The following is a 19,207-nucleotide window of genomic DNA, read 5'->3' as shown; positions in this document are numbered from 1 at the left end:
CCTGGGCTGGTTTTGAACCTTGATCTTCAGATCTCAGCCTTCTGATTAGCTAGGACTTACAGGTGTGAGCCACCAGTACTCAGCTTAAAGTGGTGGGCCTTTTAAGTCAAGTGACAGAGACCTAGGCCCAATGTTCTTCCTCAGCAGATGGCATTTTCTTTTTTTCTTTTTTGGTCGGCCATGGGGCTTGAACTCTGGGCCTGGGCACTGTCCCTCAGCTCTTCAGCTCAAGGCGAGCACTCTACCACTTGAGCTACAACTCCACTTCCGGTTTTCTGGTGGTTTATTGGAGATAGGAGTCTCAGGGTCTCTCCTGCCCGGGCTGGCTTTGAACCGCAATCCTCAGATCTCAGCCTTCTGAGTAGCTAGGATTACAGGCGTGAGCCACCAGCGCCCGGCAGCAGATGGCATTTTCTACCACATTTATATCACTAATGTGTGCCGATGATTTTAGGGGATGATGAATGAACATTTACCCATGTTAGTTTACTTATTTTAACATGCATCACGAGTATAGCTTCTATTTATGGTTAGTAATTCTGGTTTTCCATTTTTGGTAGTGAAGTTCCCATATCAGGTAAATTTTAAACAGGGAACCCTGCCAAAAATCATGAGAAAAAAGAGAGAGAAAAAAAGATCATGAGGAAAAATGAAAATGAGATCACTTTAGTTTTAATGATATATACTTTTTTTAATTTAGTTTATTTATTTTTTATTTTTGTTGGTCATAGGGCCTGAACTCTGGGCCTAGGCATGGTCCCTCAGTTCTTCAGCTCAAGGCGAGCACTCTACCACGTGAGCCACAGCGCCACTTAAGGTTTTCTGAATGGTTTATTGGAGATAAGAGTCTCAGGGACTTTCTTGCCTGGGCTGGCTTTAAGCCACAATCCTCAGATCTCAGCCTCCTGAGTATCTAGGATTACAGGTGTAAGCCACCGGTGTCTGGCTCCATGAAACTTATCTCCAATAAACTACCAGAAAACCCGAAGGTGCACTGTGGCTCAAGTGGTAAAGTGCTACCCTTGAGTCCAAGAGCTGAGGGACAGCACTCAGGCCCAGAGTTCAAGCCTCATGACCAAAAAAAAAAAAAAAGATTTTTTAATGACAATTGTTCTTATTTATTTAGTCCTTATTATATAAGCAAGCATTACATGAGGTCATATATGTATCATATATAATGTCCATAACCCATCAAAACTCTCCTATTTGGTGTATGTGTGTGTGAGGGTGTAGGTGTGTGGGTGCACCAATAGTGGGTTTTGAACCTAGGGCCTAGAGGCTGTCCCTTAACTCCTTTACCTTTCTTGCTCAAGATTGAAGCTCTACTGCTTGAGATACACCTCTACTTCTGGCTTTTTGGTAGTTAAGTGAAAATAAAACTATCAGAGGCTTTCCTGGTTAGGCTGACTTCAAGGTCTATTTTTGTTCCCATTTTGCAAACACAATAACTAACAGAGACTCAGAAGAGTGTAGTAATCTGCCCAAAGGCCTTTTGCCAGTGTGTAACAAGAGATCTTGTGACTGACCTAGTCATAGTCTAGGAGCAGGGCTCAAGTACCTTGCCTAGCAAGTTGCAGACCTGTAGTTCAAACCCTAATACCACCAAAAATCAATAATGGCAAACAAAAACAATGTAGAAGTGGTGCTATGGCTCAAGTGGTAGAGCTCTAGCCTTGAGCACAAAGAGGCTTAGGAACAGCGCTGAGGCCCTGAGTTCAAGCCTCACAGCCAGCCAACCGAAAGAAAGAAAGAAAGAAAGAAAGAAAGAAAGAAAGAAAGAAAGAAAGAAAGAAAGAAAGAGAGAAAGAAAGAAAGGAAGGAAGGAAGAAAGAAAGAAAGAAAGAAAGAAAGAAAGAAAGAAAGAAAGAAAGAAAGAAAGAAAGAAAGAAAGAAAGAAAGGAAGGAAGGAAGGAAGAAAGAAAGAAAGAAAGAAAGAAAGAAAGAAAGAAAGAAAGAAAGAAAGAAGAAGGAAGGAAGGAAGGAAGGAAGGAAGCCAGGTGCTGGTGGCTCACGCCTGTAATCCTAGCTACTCAGGAGACTGAGATCTGAGGATTGCGGTTCAAAGCCAACCTGGGCAGGAGAGACCTTGAGACTCCTATTTCCAATAAACCACCAGAAAACCGGAAGTGGCGCTGTAGCTCAAGTGGTAGAGCCTCTTGCTTTGAGCTGAAGAGCTGAGGGACAGCGCCCAGGCCCAGAGTTCGAGCCCCACAACCGACAAAAAAAAAAAGAAAAAGAAAGGAAGGAAGAAGGCTAGGAATGTGGCTCAGTGGTAGATTGCTTACCTAGCATGCATGAAGCCCTGGATTCAATTCTTTAGTACCACATACACAGAAAAAAGCCTGAAGGGGTGCTGTGGCTCAAATGGTAAGGAACTAGCCTTGAGCCAAAGAACCTCAGAGACTGTGCCCAGGCCCTGAGTTCAAGACCCATGACAGGCAAAAAAGAAAGAAAGAAAGACAAAAACAATGCAATAGGGACATAGTGAGTAAAGCCTCTCTGCTGGGAACGATAGACTCCCAGAAACATTCATAGAACCAGGGAATGCCAAGCGTCATAAGTAAGGCTCCACCCTAATAAAACTCCATAGAGCAAAGTGCATATAGAAGTACCAAAGAGCTGAGACTCATTAAATTAAAAAGAATCATTGGGCACATATAAGTTACCTGGTGAGGAACTTCTACTAGAAGTTCAATAGAATAATTGCTCTATAGCTCTTATTGATGACAATAATTAACTAGCAGAATTAATTCTATGTCTAAGTCACTTCCAGCTTGTGAAAATAAGTCTATCTTGTAGTTGGGGGTGTTAGAGCATATACTTAGCATGTATGAGTGTCTGGATTTAATCTCCTGCATTAAACAACAAAACAAAAACATGGTTCTAGGGGTTGGGAATGTGGCTCAGTGGTAGAGTGCTTGCTTAGCATGTATCAATTTGATTCCCCGGTACCACATAAACAGAAAAAGCCAGAAGTGGTGCTGTAGCTGAAGTGGTTGAGTGCTAACCTTGAGCAAAAGAAGCTCAACAAGGGGCTAGGAAGGTGGCTCAGTGGTACAGTGCTTGTCTTGCATGCATGAGGCCCTGGGTTCGATTCCTTAGCACCACATAAGCAGAAAAGGCTGGGAGTAGCACTGTGGCTCAAGTGGTAGAGCACCAGCCTTGAGCTGAAGAGCTGAGAGACAGCACCCAGGCCCAGAGTTCAGTCCCCATGACCGACAAAAAAAATTTTTTAATTAAAAAAGAAGAAGAAGAAGAAGCTCCAAGACAGTGCCCAGGCCCTGAGTTCAAGCCCCAGGACTGGCAAAAACAAAAAAGCAAAATGGTACTAGTTGGGCACAGGTCATACCTATAACCATAGCTAATCAGGAGACTGAGTGATTTCAGGGTCAAAATTTGAGTTCAGCCTGAACAAAAAAAGTGTGTTTGATCCTCATCTCAATAGAAAAAGCTGGGCGCAGAAACATATGCTTGTCATCCAAGCTGCATAGAAGGCATAAATGGAAGGATTGAAGTCCAGCAAAAATCAAGACATTATCTCAAACATAACTAGAGCAAAATAACCTGGAGAGGTGACTTAGTGGTAAAGTGCCTACCTAGCAAGCATGAGGCCTGAAGTTCAAATTTCAGAATTCCCAAAAACAAAATAAAACAAACCCGACATTATATCAAAACAAGATCATATGAAAAGGAGGGAAGCTAGGACCTATGGATGACTTAACCACATGCTTGCCTGAAGTTTGAATATTATGAAGAGGTTTGTGTGGGCATCTATAGTTAAGGCTCTTTATTGAACATATGCAACTTTGACAATAAGCCAAATCTTGGGCAGGGAAAAAGGTTGGAAGAATGTTTCTAGTGATTCTGACAGATTTGTGCTCAGTGATCTGTAGTAGAACAACCTGGATATTCTTCATGTAGAAATTCAGGTGAGAAGCTGGCTTGCAATATAGACAAAAAGTTCAGTGTATCAGTAGGTCTATAGTTGGGGGAAGAAAAGGTTTTTATTTTTGTTTGTCTGACATTGCTGGGCTTGAATTCAGGGCCTGGGCACTCTCCCTGAGCTTCTTTTGCCCAAGCCTAATACTCTACCACCTGAGCCACAGTGCCACTTGCAGCTTTCTCTGTTTATATGGTATTGAGGAATCGAACCCAGGGCTTGATGTATGCTAGGCAAGCACTCTACCACTGAGCCACATTCCCAACCCATCCCTTTCTCTTTTCCTTTTGTGTTTGTACTGGGGCTTGAACTCAGAATCATGCTCTTGCTCATGACTGCACTCTACCACTTGACTCCTGTCTGCAGGCTGGCATTTTTCTTGTTAATTGGAGATAGTGTCTCATTGACTTTTCTGCCCAGGCTGACTTCAAACCATGATCCTCAGATCTCAGCCTCCTGTGTAACTAGGATAACAGCCATGAGCCAGCCGCTGGTGCTCAGACCAAGTGCCCTGTGGACAGTGAGTGTCCTTGTTTGTCTTACCGCATTACACACTCTCATCAAAGAGATTCTAGAATCTACAATTTTTTTGCTATTGACCAAGGGTTCTTGAGTTAGGAGAAGAGAATATTTTCCTTCATTCAGTTCAGAATCTGCCCTTCTTGCTGGTTTCCCAGAGAATTCCTTGGATTATTGTTTGTTCTTTCAGACAATGAGAAATTCATAGTAAGCTTTTTTGTTGTTGTTGTTGGTCATGGGGCCTGAACTCTGGGCCTGGGCACTGTCCCTGAGCTCTTCAACTGTAGACTAGCACTCTACCACTTGAGCCTCAGCCCCACTTCCGGCTTTTTCTGCTTATGTGGTGCTGAGGAATCAAACCCAGGGCCTCATGCATGCAAGGCAAGCACTCAACCACTAAGCCACCTTCCCAGCCCCCATAGTAAGCTTTAATATTGAGTCTTTTGGGCTAGGAACATGGCTTAGTCTGGCGCTCTACCACTTGAGATACAGAAAGGTTCAATGAGAAATTTAACTTTGAGAGTGAATTTAGGGCCTTGAACTTTCTTTTTCTTTCTTTTTTCTTTTATGGGCTGGTCCTGGGACTTGAACTCAGTGCCTAAGTGGCTATCCCCTTACCTTTTGGGGTCAAGGCCACTTAAGCCAGAGCTCCACTTTTCAGTTTTTTAGTTAATTGGAGTCTCATGAACTTCCCTGCCCCGGCATTTCCAGCTACTTTTTTTTTGGTCAGTCGTGGGGCTTGAACTCTGGGCCTGGGCGTTGTCCCTCAGCTCTTCAGCTCAAGGCAAGCGCTCTACCACTGAGCCACCTTCCCAGCCCCGTACAACAAGTATTTGAACAGAAGTCTCAGGACTCCAGGGCCTGTTTTAGAAGTTATTGTTTGTTTGTTTGTTTGTTTGCTTTGCCAGTTCTGGGGCTTGAACTCTGGGCCTGGGCACTGTCCCTGAGCTTCTTTTGCTCAAGGCTAGTACTCTACCACTTGAGCCATAGTGCCACTTCTGGCTTTTTCTGTGTATGTGGTACTGAGGAATCGAACCCAAGGCTTCATGCATGCTAGGCAAACACTCTACCACTAAGCCACATTCCCAGGCAATGTCTTTGAAGTTTTATTGACCAGAAACCTCCATTGTTCTCACCTCTTCTTAGACTGGTCTTAGATGAACAGCTCTAGTTGTGTTGTGTCCTAAATAAGTCATGTAGGTTTAGGCAGGCTTCTCCGAGGCTCATCTGAAATCAGAGCCAAAATCAGCTATGATATTCATCTGTATAGTCCCAGCTACCTGAGAGGCTTAGGCAGCAGGATCTATATCTAGATCAGTAATCATGGCACTCAGTGTATGGCTTGATGAGTGTGTTCTGAGTAAAATGTGGCAGAAGCCTGGGGACTGGAGAGGACAAAACACTGGGAGGGTTTCCCTGAAGAGGTGACATTTGAGCTGAGCTTTGAAGGTAGAGTGAAGAGTTCAGCAGGTGGACTAAAGAGTCCCAAATACAAAGGTGTGAGATAAGCCAATAGTGTGAGGGTGTTTAGGAAAGGCAAAGGACAGGCTGTGTGAACATGCAGGTGCATGTGTGCCTGTGCCTCTGTGTGTGTGTGTCTGTCTGTGTATATGTGTGTACAGCAGGAAGGACTGGAGGTTGATCTTCATATTAAAAGGACTTGAAGGACTTGAACATATGGTAAATGTATCACACCAGGACCAGTGCTTTCCAAGAAGTTCCAAGGTACTGCAGGGAGGCCTAGGAGCTTCAGAGGGGAGTCCCCACTCTGCCTGTTGCAAAACAGGTCCACTCTTATCTGCGGTGTCTATGGGTTCTACTTTTCTGGTTTTTTTTTTTCTTTTGGGTCCGTTCGTGGGGCCTGAACTCTGGGCCTGGGCGCTGTCCCTCAGCTCTTCAGCTCAAGGCTAGCACTCTACCACTTGAGCCACAGCGCCACTTCCAGCATTTTTTTTCTGCTTATGTAGTGCTGAGGAATGGACCCAGAGCCTCCTGCATGCAAGGCAAGTACTCTACCACTGAGCCACCTTCCCAGCCCATACTTTTCTGTTTTTGTTTTGTTTATCATTTTGGTGATATTCGGGTTTGCACTCAGGGCTTTATGATTTCACTTAGCTTTATACTCAGGCTGAACTCTCTACCACTTGAACTACACCTCCATGTTCAACTTGTTGTTGGTTAATTAGAGACAAGAGTCTCCTGGCAATATCGGCTGGTCTGGCAGATCTCAGCTCTCAGCCTGTTTTTTTTTTTTTTAATTTTTTATTGTAAAGCTACTATACAGAGGGTTACAGTTACACGAGCAAGGTAATGAGTACACTTCCTATTGAGCATTGTTACCCACTCCATTGTTTTCCCCCTACCATCCCTTCCCTCCTTACCTTCCCCAGGTTTTTTTGTTTTTGTTTTGTTTTGTCTGTCATGGGGCTTGAACCCTGGGCCTGAGCACTATCCCTCAGCTCTTCAGCTCAAGGCTACCACTTGAGCCACAACACCATTTCTTGTTTTCTATTGGTTTATTGGAGATAAGGGTTTCACAGCTTTTCTTGCCCGTGCTGGCTTGGAACTGTGATCATCAGATCTCAGCTGCCTGCATAGCTAGGATTACAGGCGTGAGCCACCAGCTCTAGGCTGGGCTCTGCTTCTTAATTTTGTCTGACAAAAAATTTCCACTGCTAAAATAGGCACACACACAAAAATTACTACCAACAAGACCACTTAAGGTTTTTCTGTTAGTGAGAAGCAAAATCCTGTTAAGAAGGAACCCTCAGCCAGGCGTCGGTGGCTCATGCCTGTAATCCTAGCTACTCAGGAGGCTGAGATCTGAGGATCCCAGTTCAAAGCCAGCCCAGGCAGAAAATTCCCCATGAGACTCTTATCTCCAATTAACCACTCAAAAACTGAAAGTGGCACCATGGCTCAAGTGGTAGAGCACTAGCCTTGAACACAAAGAAGCTCAGGGACAGCACCCAGGCCCTGAGTTCAAGCACCACAACTGGCAAAAAAAAAAAAAAAGGGCTGGGAAGGGGGCTCAGTGGTAAAGCGCTTGCCTTGCGTGCATGAGGCCCTGAGTTCGATTCCCCAGCACCACATAAGTAAAAAGAAAAAAAAAGCCGGAAGTGGCACTTTGACTCAAGTGGTAGAGCGCTAGCCTTGAGCTGAAGAGCTGAGGGACAGTGCCCAGGCCCAGAGTTCAGGCCCCACGACTGGACCAAAAAAAAAAAAAAAGCAGGAACCTTCTGAATGTGACTGTGTGAATGCAGATGTGGGTGTGGGTAGAGAACAGAGACCAGAGTCTGACTCAGCTGCTCTGGCTGGACAGAGGCTGGAGAGAGAGTCATGATTAGGAGCAGGGGACAGAATCTTCTCTAGCAGGGGAGAATCCCATCAAAATAAAGATCTCCCAGGGAACCCCTGACTCAAGCTGAGATCGGAGGATCATAGTTCTGGGGCAGGAAAGTCTGTGAGACTATTATCTCCAATTAACTACCAAAAAAGCTGAAATGCTAGCTTTGAGCACAAAAGCTCAAGGACAGCTAGCCAGGCCGTAGCTTACACATATAATCTTATATAATCTTAGCTACTCTGAGGGCAGAGATCTGAGGATCAAGGTTCCAAGCTAACTTGGGCGGGAAAGTCCATGGTACTCTAATCTCCAATAAACTGTTCAAGCCAGAAGTGGTGCTGTGGTTCAAGTGGTAGAGCGCTAGCCTTGAATACAAAAGGCCCAGACCAAGTCCTAGGACTGGAGAAAAAAAAGGCTCAGGTACAACTCCCAAGCCTTAAATTCAAGTCCCAGCACTGACACACATACAAACACACACACACACACACACACACACGGGTCTCCCTCTAAGAGCTTGTTGAAATGTTTGTGATCTCTATGAGGTGGTTCCCCAATCCGAACCCATAGGGGGTAGGGAGGCAGGAAGTGGGTAACTATACTAACAAAGGTGCCAGTGGCGGTTTGCCCATCCCAGGTGGGAGGGTGGGGCGTAGGGGGTTGGTCTAGGCCTGGTGTGAATTTACATGTGATAGAGGGAACACTAGTCAAGGGCTAGGATTCCCCATTTCAGCAACTCTGTGGCTGGTGAATGGGGGCCTCTGAGCTGACAGTCTCTAGGAACTTTGGAAATTCCCAGGGCCAGGCCCTAGGATGTCTTCTGATGTTGGTGAGTCACCGTTCTAGAGGGAGCTTCTTCAGCCCCCTCTCTGTTCCCTCAGGGACCATGGGCTGTAGCTGCAGCTCAAACCCTGAAGATGACTGGATGGAAAACATTGATGTGTGTGAGAACTGCCATTATCCCATAGTGCCACTGGACATCAAGACCACGGTAAGAGGCAAGATTGGCGGGGCAAGAGCCAGGTGGGTGTGCACCCTAGGGAAAGAAATGAGCCACTGCTATAAGCCCTTGAATAACAAAGCAGCCCCTCTTTCCCTGGAATGTAGGAAGAAAGAGGCCCAGAGAGGAAAAGTCACTCTCCTAAGGTCACATAGCAAGTACAAATATAGTTGGCCAATTCTGCCAGATTGGAGAAAAGGAGAGAAGGCAGAAGCGCGGGGAAACAGGGTCTCATCAATCTTTTTTCTTGGACCCCATTTTCATCCCCGACTCCACAGCTGCCCTTCAGGAATGGCTCTGAAGTTCGGGACCCACTGGTCACCTATGAAGGCTCCAATCCACCAGCTTCTCCATTGCAAGGTGACTCCAGACAGCATAAGGGTGTGGATCCCTGGCTGCTGGCCGTGTCTCCCTGTCTCCCCCATCTACTCTCTACCCTGTCCTGCCTTTCTTGATCCCAATCTTGTCCCCGGTCCTGTGATTCCAGAACGTCTCCATCCTCCCTGCCAACCCCAAGCCATTTCTCCTTGACACTCCCTGTCTTTGCAGACAACCTGGTCATCGCCCTGCACAGCTATGAGCCCTCCCACGACGGAGACCTGGGCTTCGAGCAGGGCGAACAGCTGCGCATCTTAGAGCAGTGAGTGATCTTTCACCCACTCACCCTGCGAGGGGCCGGGCCCGGCTCTCTCGGCTCTCCTGCAGCCCTTGGCTGATGGCCCTGAGCTTGGGATAAGGGCTTTGGGGTCAGAATGGGAGGCTCCACAGTGCTGATCGGGGGACGGGGTGGGACTGGGGTTCCCTAAGAGACGCCCTGCCGACCGCCTCCATGACTCCACCACCAGGAGCGGCGAATGGTGGAAGGCGCAGTCCCTGACCACAGGCCGGGAAGGTTTCATCCCCTTCAACTTCGTGGCTAAAGCCAACAGCCTGGAGCCTGAACCGTGAGTGGGGCCCCGTCGTGGGGGTGCGTGGGGAGCCTGTGTTAGGTAGGAGTGGCCCTGTGATTGATTGCCTGACGGGGATAGAAGAGGGACCGGTCCAAAGCCCATGGATTCCCTTCTGCCCTGCGCAGCTGGTTCTTCAAGAACCTGGGCCGCAAGGACGCAGAGCGGCAGCTTCTGGCGCCCGGGAACACGCACGGCTCCTTCCTGATCCGGGAGAGCGAGAGCACCGCGGGTGAGCGGCTGGGCGGGGCTAGGCGGGGCGGGGCTTCTGGTCTGTGGGCGGGGTCTCGGTGGGGGCGGATACGATCCCAGTCTGACTACTGCACTGGGCGAAGAGATGCTGGAGGATTGAGCCCCTGTTAAAGGCAGGTGGTAGCAGCTGTGACTCACAGAGACCACCTCTTCCTCTCTTTTGCGTTTGATCGTTCATTCATCCGTCCATCCATTCTCTTGTTCAGGATCCTTTTCACTGTCAGTCCGGGATTTCGACCAGAACCAGGGAGAGGTGGTGAAACATTACAAGATCCGTAACCTGGACAATGGCGGCTTCTACATCTCCCCTCGCATCACTTTTACCGGCCTGCATGAACTGGTCCGCCATTACACCAGTGAGCCCTGGCAGGAACCCCTTAACTCTGTCCTGTCAGCTTGTTACCCATTAGTCATTCTCAGGGGTGCCCTCCAATCATCTTCCAGGGTACGTCTTCATTACCCGCAGGGGGTGAGGTGCAGTACCCGATCCTACAGCCCCAGATGTCAGAGGACAGACCCATCAATCTATTTTCACCAGGATGAGATCTTGGAAAGGATCTTGGGGCACGGGGGAGGGGGCAGCCTCACATATTGACAGCCCTCTCCTCTCCTCGGTCCTCACAGATGCTTCTGACGGGCTGTGCACGCGGTTGAGCCGTCCCTGTCAGACCCAGAAGCCCCAGAAACCATGGTGGGAGGACGAGTGGGAGGTTCCCAGGGAGAGTCTGAAGCTGGTGGAGCGACTGGGGGCTGGCCAGTTCGGGGAGGTGTGGATGGGTGAGTGTGGCCTTCCAGGACGGCTGGGAAAGAGGGGAGGATGTGCCCACCAAGATAGTGTCTGACACAGTGCCCAGTGGCCTACCAAGGGCCTGGGCTCTGCAGTTTCTGCAATCCCTCCTGCCCTCACCCAGGGTACTACAATGGGCACACGAAGGTGGCAGTGAAGAGCCTGAAGCAAGGCAGCATGTCACCCGATGCTTTCCTGGCCGAGGCCAACCTCATGAAGCAGCTACAACACCAGCGCCTGGTCAGGCTGTATGCAGTGGTCACCCAGGAGCCCATCTACATCATCACGGAATACATGGAGAATGGTAGGTGCTACAGCCACGCTTGGCCGCTCGGGGTCGCTGTTGTCTCTTTCCTCTGGACTCCGGGTCTCTAGAGAAGTTTTCCTGGGTTTCTAAGATTCATCTCCAGAGGAGAGAAAAATGAAGTGTTTACCAGAGCCTGGTGTAGAACCTCGCTAAGGTGTCAGGAGAACATTTGCCCTGATTTTCTCTGACCTGCGGTTCCTTTTGCTTTCTTCCAAGACCTATCTGATCTCAGGATGCTTAATCTCAGTAAATGAGGGGTTTCTAGCCCCATTTCTCTTCCCTCTGCCTTGAGCACTGGCAGGGAAAATTTGCCCCAAAGACTCTTTTTTAATTCTGGGTGAACCCCCTCCACTTACTTGGACATCTTCTGGGCAGAGTGAGAATCCCAATAATAAGATAGACACATAGGCTATGCACCAGTGCCTCCGGCCTATAATATTAGGTACTCATGAGGCTGAGATTAGAGGATCATGGTTCAAAGCCAGCCCAGCCAGACAAATCCAAGGGACTCTTCAATTAACCAGCAAAAATTTGAAAGTGGAGGTGTGGCTTAAGTATTAGAGTTCTAGCTTTAAAAAAAATTTTTTTTTTTGGTTAGTTGTAGGGCTTGAACTCAGGGCCTGGGCCACTATCCTTGAGCACTTTTTTTGCTCAAGGCTAGTGCTCTACCACTTTGAGCCACAGCAGTACTTCTGGTTTTCTGGTGGTTAACTGGAGATAAGAGTGTCACGGGCTGGGAAGGTGGCTCAGTGGTAGAGCGCTTGCCGTGCATGCCTGAGGCCCTGGGTTCAATTCCTCAGCACCACATAAGCAAAAAGAAAAAAGCCGGAAGTGGTGCTGTGGCTCAAGTGGTAGAGCGCTAGCCTTGAAGAGCTGAGGGACAGCGCCCAGGCCCAGAGTTCAGGCCCCACGACTGGACCCAAACAAACAAACAAACAAACAAAAAAAAGAGTGTCACAGACTGTCTTGCCTAGGCTGGCTTTGAACCATGATACTCTGGTCACAACCTCCTCAGTAGCTAGGATTAAAGGTATGAGCCATCAGTGCCCAGCTAGAGCACCAGCTGTGAGTGGAAAAAGAATATAAGCAAGAGTAGGATTAAAGGTATGAGCCATCAGTGCCCAGCTAGAGCACCAGCTTTGAGTGGAAAAAGAATATAAGCAAGAGTGGGAGGCCTTGAGTTCAAGCTCCAATATTATTACTAAAAAAGCAAAAGAAAAAAAGAGGAAGGGGCTGGGAATGTGGCTTAGTGGTAAAGTGCTTTCCTAGCATGCATAAAGCCCTGGGTTCAATTCCTTACATACACAGAAAAAGCCAGAAGAGGCACTGTGGCTCAAGTGGTAGAGTGCTAGCCTTGAGCAAAAGAAGCTCAGGGACAGTGCCTAGCCCCTGAGTTCAAGTCCCAGGACTGGAAAAAATGTGTGTGTGTGTGTGTGTGTGTGTTTCTAGACTCAGCTTTAATCACACTGATTTGCTGGATACAATATGAACTATATCTAATACTTAATTTCCCTAAGAACAACAACAGAAATCTAAAGGGCTCATCCTGAAATAATGTAGTATATCCATCTAGAGCCCTAGAGTCTGACTGCTTGGTGAGAGTCGTGAATTTGGGTTAATCACATTGCTTCTTCTGCCATGGTTTTCTTTCTTTTTTTGGGGGGGCCTGAACTCAGGGCCTGGGCACTGTCCCTCAGCTCTTCAGCTCAAGGCTAGCCCTCTACCACTTGAGCCACAGCGCCACTTCCAGCATTTTTTTTCTGCTTATGTAGTGCTGAGGAATGGAACCCAGGGCCTCATGCATGCAAGGCAAGCGCTCTACCACTGAGCCACCTTCCCAGCCCCTCTGCCATGGTTTTCTTACCTGCAAAATACTGGTACAAATCCAATAGCAACTTCCTTGATGGGGCTTTGTAAGGATGAATTAGGACAGTACTGACCCTAGATTTGTCCTAATCTGGCTCTGACAACAAGCTGTTTAACTGGCTAGTGGGATATGGGAATTTCAAATAGGTTTTATCATGGGTACCAATTTCTTTTTTGTGTGCTCTACCACTTAAGCTACAGTTCCACTTCTGACTTTTTTTTTGTAATAAATTGGTGATAAGAATCTCACAGACTTTCCTGCCCAGGCTGGCTTTGAACTAGGATCCTCAGAGCTGAGCTTCTTGATAGCTAGGATTACAGGTGTGAGCCACCAGCCCTCCACTATGGGTACCAATTTCTTTTTTTTTTTTTATCCGGTTGTGGGGCCTGAACTCTGGGCCTGGGCGCTGTCCCTCAGCTCTTCAGCTCAAGGCTAGCGCTCTACCACTTGAGCCATAGCGCCACTTCCGGCTTTTTTCTTTTTGCTTATGTGGTGCTGAGGAATCGAACCCAGGGCCTCAGGCATGCAAAGCACGCACTCTACCACTGAGCCATCTTCCCAGCCCCTGGGTACCAATTTCTTTGTAGTGCTAGGTTAGGAAAGATTCTGAGGTTCATTGGAAGTTCATTGGAATTGATAGGGATATCTGCAGTTAATCAAGAAGTGGTAATATATGGACACAAATTTGATGTGTCTGAATGTGTGTGTGTGTGCACGTGCTTGTGTGCTGGTTCTGAAGCATTTTTGTTGTGGTTGTTGGTCCTGGGCCTTGAAATCAGGGCCTGGTCACTGTCCCTGAGCTCTTTTTTCTCAAAGCTAGCATTCTGCTACTTTGAGCCACAGTACCACAAACAGTTTTCTGGTGGTTAATTGGAGATAAGAGTCTCACATCACAGGCTTTTCTGCCTGGACTGGCTTTGAATGATGATCCTTAGATCTCAGCCTCCTAAGTAGTTAAGATTATAGGTATTTGGTGCTGGGAAGGTGGCTCAGTGGTAGAGTGCTTGCCATGCATGCATGAGGCCCCGGGTTCGATTCTTCAGCACCACATAAGCAGAAAAAGCCGAAAGTGGGGCTGAGGCTTAAGTGGTAGAGCGCTGGTCTACAGCTGAAGAGCTGAGGGACAGCACCCAGGACCAGAGTTCAGGCCCCACAACCAACAACAACAAAAAAGAAGATTATAGGTATGAGCCACCAGCACCTGTCTGGTTCTGAAGCTTGAACTCAAGGCCTTACACTCTTGTTTTGTTCATGGCTGGAGCTTAACCTCTCAGGTGGAATCTCTATTTCTGGCTTTTTTTCTGGTTAATTGGAAGTAAGAATCTCATGAACATCCCTGCCTGGGCTGGCCTTTCACTATAATTCTTAGATCATAGCTCCCTGAGGAGCTAGGATTATAGGAATGAGCCACCAGTGCCTAGGCTGAGGCCTTTTGTCTTTGGTGACTAATTCAGCACTTCTGGTAGGGACAGTCACCTATGGGGTTTCGTCTCTTAGAAAGGGGTGAGTACCCAGCAGCGTCTATCATGGACTTCTTTACAGCTTCCCTCTAGTGCTAGAGAGGTGATCCCTCAGGCCTCTAGATCCACTTTCCATTCAGTTCAGTACTGGGCACTGGAAAATTGGATGGATGAGACAAGATTCATTTTGGGGGGACAGCAGTAGGGTATCAACACACAGCTTCGTACTCCTTTCTCATTTAGCTTTCTTGCTAAGTCTGGTTTTCTACTACTTGAGGCATACCTCCACTTCCAGCTTTTTGCTGGTTAGCTGAAGGTAAGAGTCTTTTGGCTTTGTTTGCCCAGCTATTCAAACCCTGATTTTCATACCTCAGTTTCCTGAATAGCTATGATTATAGGTGTGAGCCACTGGTACCCAACTGAAACAAGACTTGCTGTCAAGGAAACCTGATTTTAGTGAGAAAACCAGTTTGTGCCAGCATGCCATAGGAATGTAGAATATGATGCAATATATTACTCCTGGTAGGAGGCTTCCTAGAAGAGCAGTCTGTCTGAATCATGAAGGTAAAGCAAACATTTTTAGCAGACAAGGATAAAATAGAAATTTATCTAATGGTCTATGAAGAATACTCTATGAAGAATCTGGTGGGGGGGGGAGCATTGGTGGCTCACACCTATAATCCTAGCCATTTACCAAGCTAAGATCTGAAGCTCACAGTTTGATGCCAGCCCAGGCAAGAAAAATTTGTGAGACTCATATCTCTAAATAACCACCAAAATCTGAAAAAAAAAGCTGTGATTTAAGAGGTGGAGCATACATAGAATTCACAAACTGTATAGACCATGATAATGACAATTTGCCTTTGAAAGTTAAAATGTGTTTATGACTCAAAGTATCACTATTCCACAATACTATGAAATATGTAAAAAATTATATAATCATCTAATCTCAAAAAAAGTGAGAGAAGGGATGGGTTAGAAGAGATGGGTGACAATGTTGTCAGACACTTTGTACTCATATACTGGTTTTTTTTTTTTTTTTGTCGGTCGTGGGGCTTGAACTCTGGGCCTGGGCGCTGTCCCTCAGCTCTTCAGCTCAAGGTGAGCGCTCTACCACTTGAGCTGTGGTTTATTGGAGATAGGAGTCTCACGGTCTTTCCTGCCCGGGCTGGCTTTGAACCGTGATCCTCAGATCTCAACCTCCTGAGTAGCTAGGATTACAGGCGTGAGCCACCAGCGCCCGGCTCATATACTGTTTTATAGAATGGGAACTTCTTTGTACAACTACATAAAGATTTAAAAAAAAAAAAAAAGAGGCCAAGCACCAGTGGCTCACATCTATAATCCTAGTTACTCAGGAAGCACCGGTGGCTCACATCTATAATCCTAGTTACTCAGGAGGCTGAGATCTGAGGTTATGGTTCAAAGCCAGCCCCGGCAGGAAAGCTGAGACTCCTATCTCCAATAAACCACTAGAAAACTGGAAGTGGCGCTTTGGCTCAAGTGGTAGAGTGCTAGCCTTGAGCTGAAGAGCTGAGGGATAGTACCCAAGCCCAGAGTTCAAGTCCCATGACTGACAAAAAAAAAAAAAAAGAGGTAGAACATAGTCTTGAGTCAAAAAAAGAAAAACAAGTTCAGGGACAGTGTCCAGGCCCTAAGTTCAAGTTCTAGGACCAGCATACACACACACACACACACGCACGCACGTGCACACACACACACACACACACACACACACAGAATCTGAAAAGTGTCCCTGTTGGGTAGAGTGAGAAAGGCAGGGTAGGGGAAAAGTCTAAGAGTGGACCACATAGGGCTTTGGATGCCCAGCTGAAGAGTTTGGACTCTGCTCTATTACTGACTAGAGGCCAATAGATCCCTTAAGTGGTACCTCATTCCAGCCTGCCAATAAAGGCCTTCCCACATCCCAAGCATCCTCATCCTGAACAGATATGCTTCACTTTTTTCTTCCTTCCTTCCTTCCTTTCCTCCCTTCCTCCCTTCCCTTCCCTTCCCTTCCCTTCTTTCTTTCTTTCTCTCTCTCTTTCTTTCTTCTTTCCTTCCTTTCTTTCTTTCTTTTCTTTTTTGTCGGTTGTAGAGCTTGAACTCAGGGCCTAGGCACTGTCCTTGAGCCTCTTTGTGCTCAAGGCTAATGCTCTACCACTTGAGCCACAGCACCACTTCCATTTTTCTGGTGTTTTATTGGAGATAAGAGGATTCTCACAGGGACTTTCCTGTCTGGGCTGGCTTTGAACCATGATCCTCAGAGCTCAGCCTCCTGAGTAGCTAGTATTATAGGCGTGAGCCACCAGGACCTGGAACACTTCATTTCTTATTCTTCCTTTCTACAAGTCAGGTACCACTTCCAGAATCCACATAGGTTAAGATAGGTCTAAGGACCTTCCCGTGGACACCATGTGCCAACAAATCTTTGCTTCTGTCCACAGGGAGCCTGGTGGATTTCCTCAAGACCTCCTCAGGCATCAAGTTGACCATCAACAAACTACTGGACATGGCAGCTCAAGTAAGGGGATTGGTAAGGGGCTGGGAATGTGTACAGGCCAGTGGGGTAAGGACTGCTCACCTATATTTGTCCTGTAGATTGCAGAAGGCATGGCATTCATTGAAGAGCAGAACTACATCCATCGTGACCTAAGGGCTGCCAACATCTTGGTGTCTGACACCCTAAGCTGTAAGATTGCAGACTTCGGCCTAGCACGTCTGATTGAAGACAATGAGTATACAGCCAGGGAAGGTAGGTGTGGGCTAGGAAGGAGGGCTGGAGCCTGCAGGGTCTGACCAGGCAGACCCAGGGGACCTTACTCTGTGTCCTTCCAGGGGCCAAATTTCCCATTAAGTGGACAGCACCAGAAGCCATTAACTACGGGACCTTCACCATCAAGTCAGATGTGTGGTCTTTTGGGATCCTGCTGACAGAGATTGTCACCCATGGCCGCATCCCTTACCCAGGTCAGTACCATGGGGAAGAAACTGAAAGGTCCATGAATCTGGAAGGTCAGCGAATCTGTTCTCCCACTCACTGGGCCCCAGGCTCAGAATCTGAAACTTTTAGCTTGCTTCTCCTCTATCCTCTTAGGGAAATGATTTCAACATCAAGACTGGCTTCCTGCTCTGGATTTGTATCTTCTTCTCCCTTCAGTAACCCAGTTCTGGTACTGGCTGCCTAGAATGGTAGAAGTGGATGTAGCCTCTGTGGCCAGAGGCCTGCTCTTGTGTGTGTGTGTGTGTAGCTGTCTCCAAACTATTTTTGGCTCAAGGCTCTACCACTTGAATCACAGCTCCACTTCTGTTTTCTGTTTGTTTGTTTGTTTTGTTTTGCTCATTAATTGGAGGTTAGAGTCTCATGGACTTTCCTGCCTGGGCTAGCTTCAAATGGTGATCCTCAGATCTCAGCCTGCTGAGTAGCTAGGATTACAGGCATGAACCACTGGAGCTCCTCTCTCTCCCCCTCTCCCTTTCCTTCTCTCTCTCTCATTCTCTCTCTCTTCCCTTTCTTCTTTCCTCTCCCTCTCCCTGACTTTTTCTCTCCTCTCTCTCTCTTCTCTTTCTCCTTTCCTTCCCTCCTTCCTTTGGTGGCAGTACTGGGGCTTGACCTTAGGGCCTCATGCTCTTGCTTAGCTTTTTTGCTCAAGACTAGTATACTACCACTTTAACCACACGTCCACTTACAGCCTTTTGCTGGTTAATTAGAGATAGGAGTCTCATGATTTGTTTTCCTGGACTGGCTTTGAACTATAATCCTTAGATCTCAAATTGCTGAGTATCTAGGATTACAAGTGTGAGCCACAGATGCCTGGTTTAAGGCCAGGCCACTGTTCACTTATCAGACTGGCAACTACTAAGTTTAGTTTTGATCAGATCGTTCCTTTTGTTCTCTATCTTATGTATGAGATTAAAGCAGTTCATACCCTTACTGAGCTATTATTAGTCCTCACTTTGGACAAGTCATGTCATCTTTCTGATCCTCAGTTTCCTGATATGAGAAAACAGATTTTGTGAAGATCTTGAAGGCTACAGTAGATGTTCATTAGACACTGGCTTTTCTTCCAGCTGAATCTAAAGGAGAGAGTACAGGGGCTGGGAAGGTGGCTCGGTGGTAGAGTGCTTGCCTTGCATGCCTGAGGCCCTGGGTTTGATTCCTCAGCACCACATAAGCAAAAAGAAAAATTAAATAAAAAAATAAAGGAGAGAGTACAGATTTGGTGGCTCATGCTACCTGGAAGGCAGAGATCAGGAAAATCTTGGTTTGAGGCCCAGCGTGGGTAAAAAGTTAGCAAGACCCTCATTTCAACAATCTGGGCATGGTGGTTCATTTCTATCATCTCAGCTAGGGAGAAGCATAGGTAGGAGGATCATGGCTGAATAGTGGTCCCAGCAAAAACTCAGGACCCTCCTTTAAAAATAATTACAGCAAAAAACTGGATGGGGGGGGGGTTGGAGATGTGGCTCGAGTGGCAGAATGGCTGCCTAGCAAGCTCACGGCCCTGAGTATAAACCCTAGTACTGCAAAAGAAATAAATACTAAGACTTATAAACAACTACTCCCCCAGCATGCCTTCCATTTCCTGGACAATTCTATTAACTCCAAATTCAGCCAAGATGGGCAAAAAGATGTTCTCCCTGGTGCTGAGGATCAAAGCTGGGGCCTGGGCATGCTAGGCAAGTGAGCTGCCACTGAGCTACACCTCCAGCATCTAGGTGGAATTTTTTTTTTTTGGTCCGGTCGTGGGGCCTGAACTCTGGGCCTGGGCGCTGTCCCTCAGC

At 47.1% G+C, this 19,207-nt stretch overlaps 1 protein-coding gene across 1 annotated transcript in view; it reads left to right on the top strand.

Moving 5' to 3' along the window:
• Nucleotides 1-19,207, top strand: part of Lck (LCK proto-oncogene, Src family tyrosine kinase) — a 29,379-nt gene that overhangs the window by 6,788 nt on the left and 3,384 nt on the right. Inside the window, exons 2-12 of the mRNA XM_013020640.1 lie at nt 8,684-8,793; nt 9,081-9,162; nt 9,352-9,442; nt 9,648-9,746; nt 9,878-9,981; nt 10,208-10,357; nt 10,626-10,778; nt 10,913-11,092; nt 16,870-16,946; nt 17,024-17,177; nt 17,261-17,392. Coding sequence (XP_012876094.1) covers nt 8,689-8,793; nt 9,081-9,162; nt 9,352-9,442; nt 9,648-9,746; nt 9,878-9,981; nt 10,208-10,357; nt 10,626-10,778; nt 10,913-11,092; nt 16,870-16,946; nt 17,024-17,177; nt 17,261-17,392 — 1,327 coding nt within the window. The 5' untranslated portion in view covers nt 8,684-8,688. The remainder of the gene's footprint in view (nt 1-8,683; nt 8,794-9,080; nt 9,163-9,351; nt 9,443-9,647; nt 9,747-9,877; nt 9,982-10,207; nt 10,358-10,625; nt 10,779-10,912; nt 11,093-16,869; nt 16,947-17,023; nt 17,178-17,260; nt 17,393-19,207) is intronic.

Source organism: Dipodomys ordii, unplaced genomic scaffold (assembly GCF_000151885.1).
Source record: "Dipodomys ordii isolate 6190 unplaced genomic scaffold, Dord_2.0 Scaffold51, whole genome shotgun sequence".
Lineage (NCBI taxonomy): Eukaryota > Metazoa > Chordata > Mammalia > Rodentia > Heteromyidae > Dipodomys > Dipodomys ordii.
Note: the sequence above shows the minus strand (reverse complement) of the source record. Positions and strands in the feature narration are given on the sequence as shown.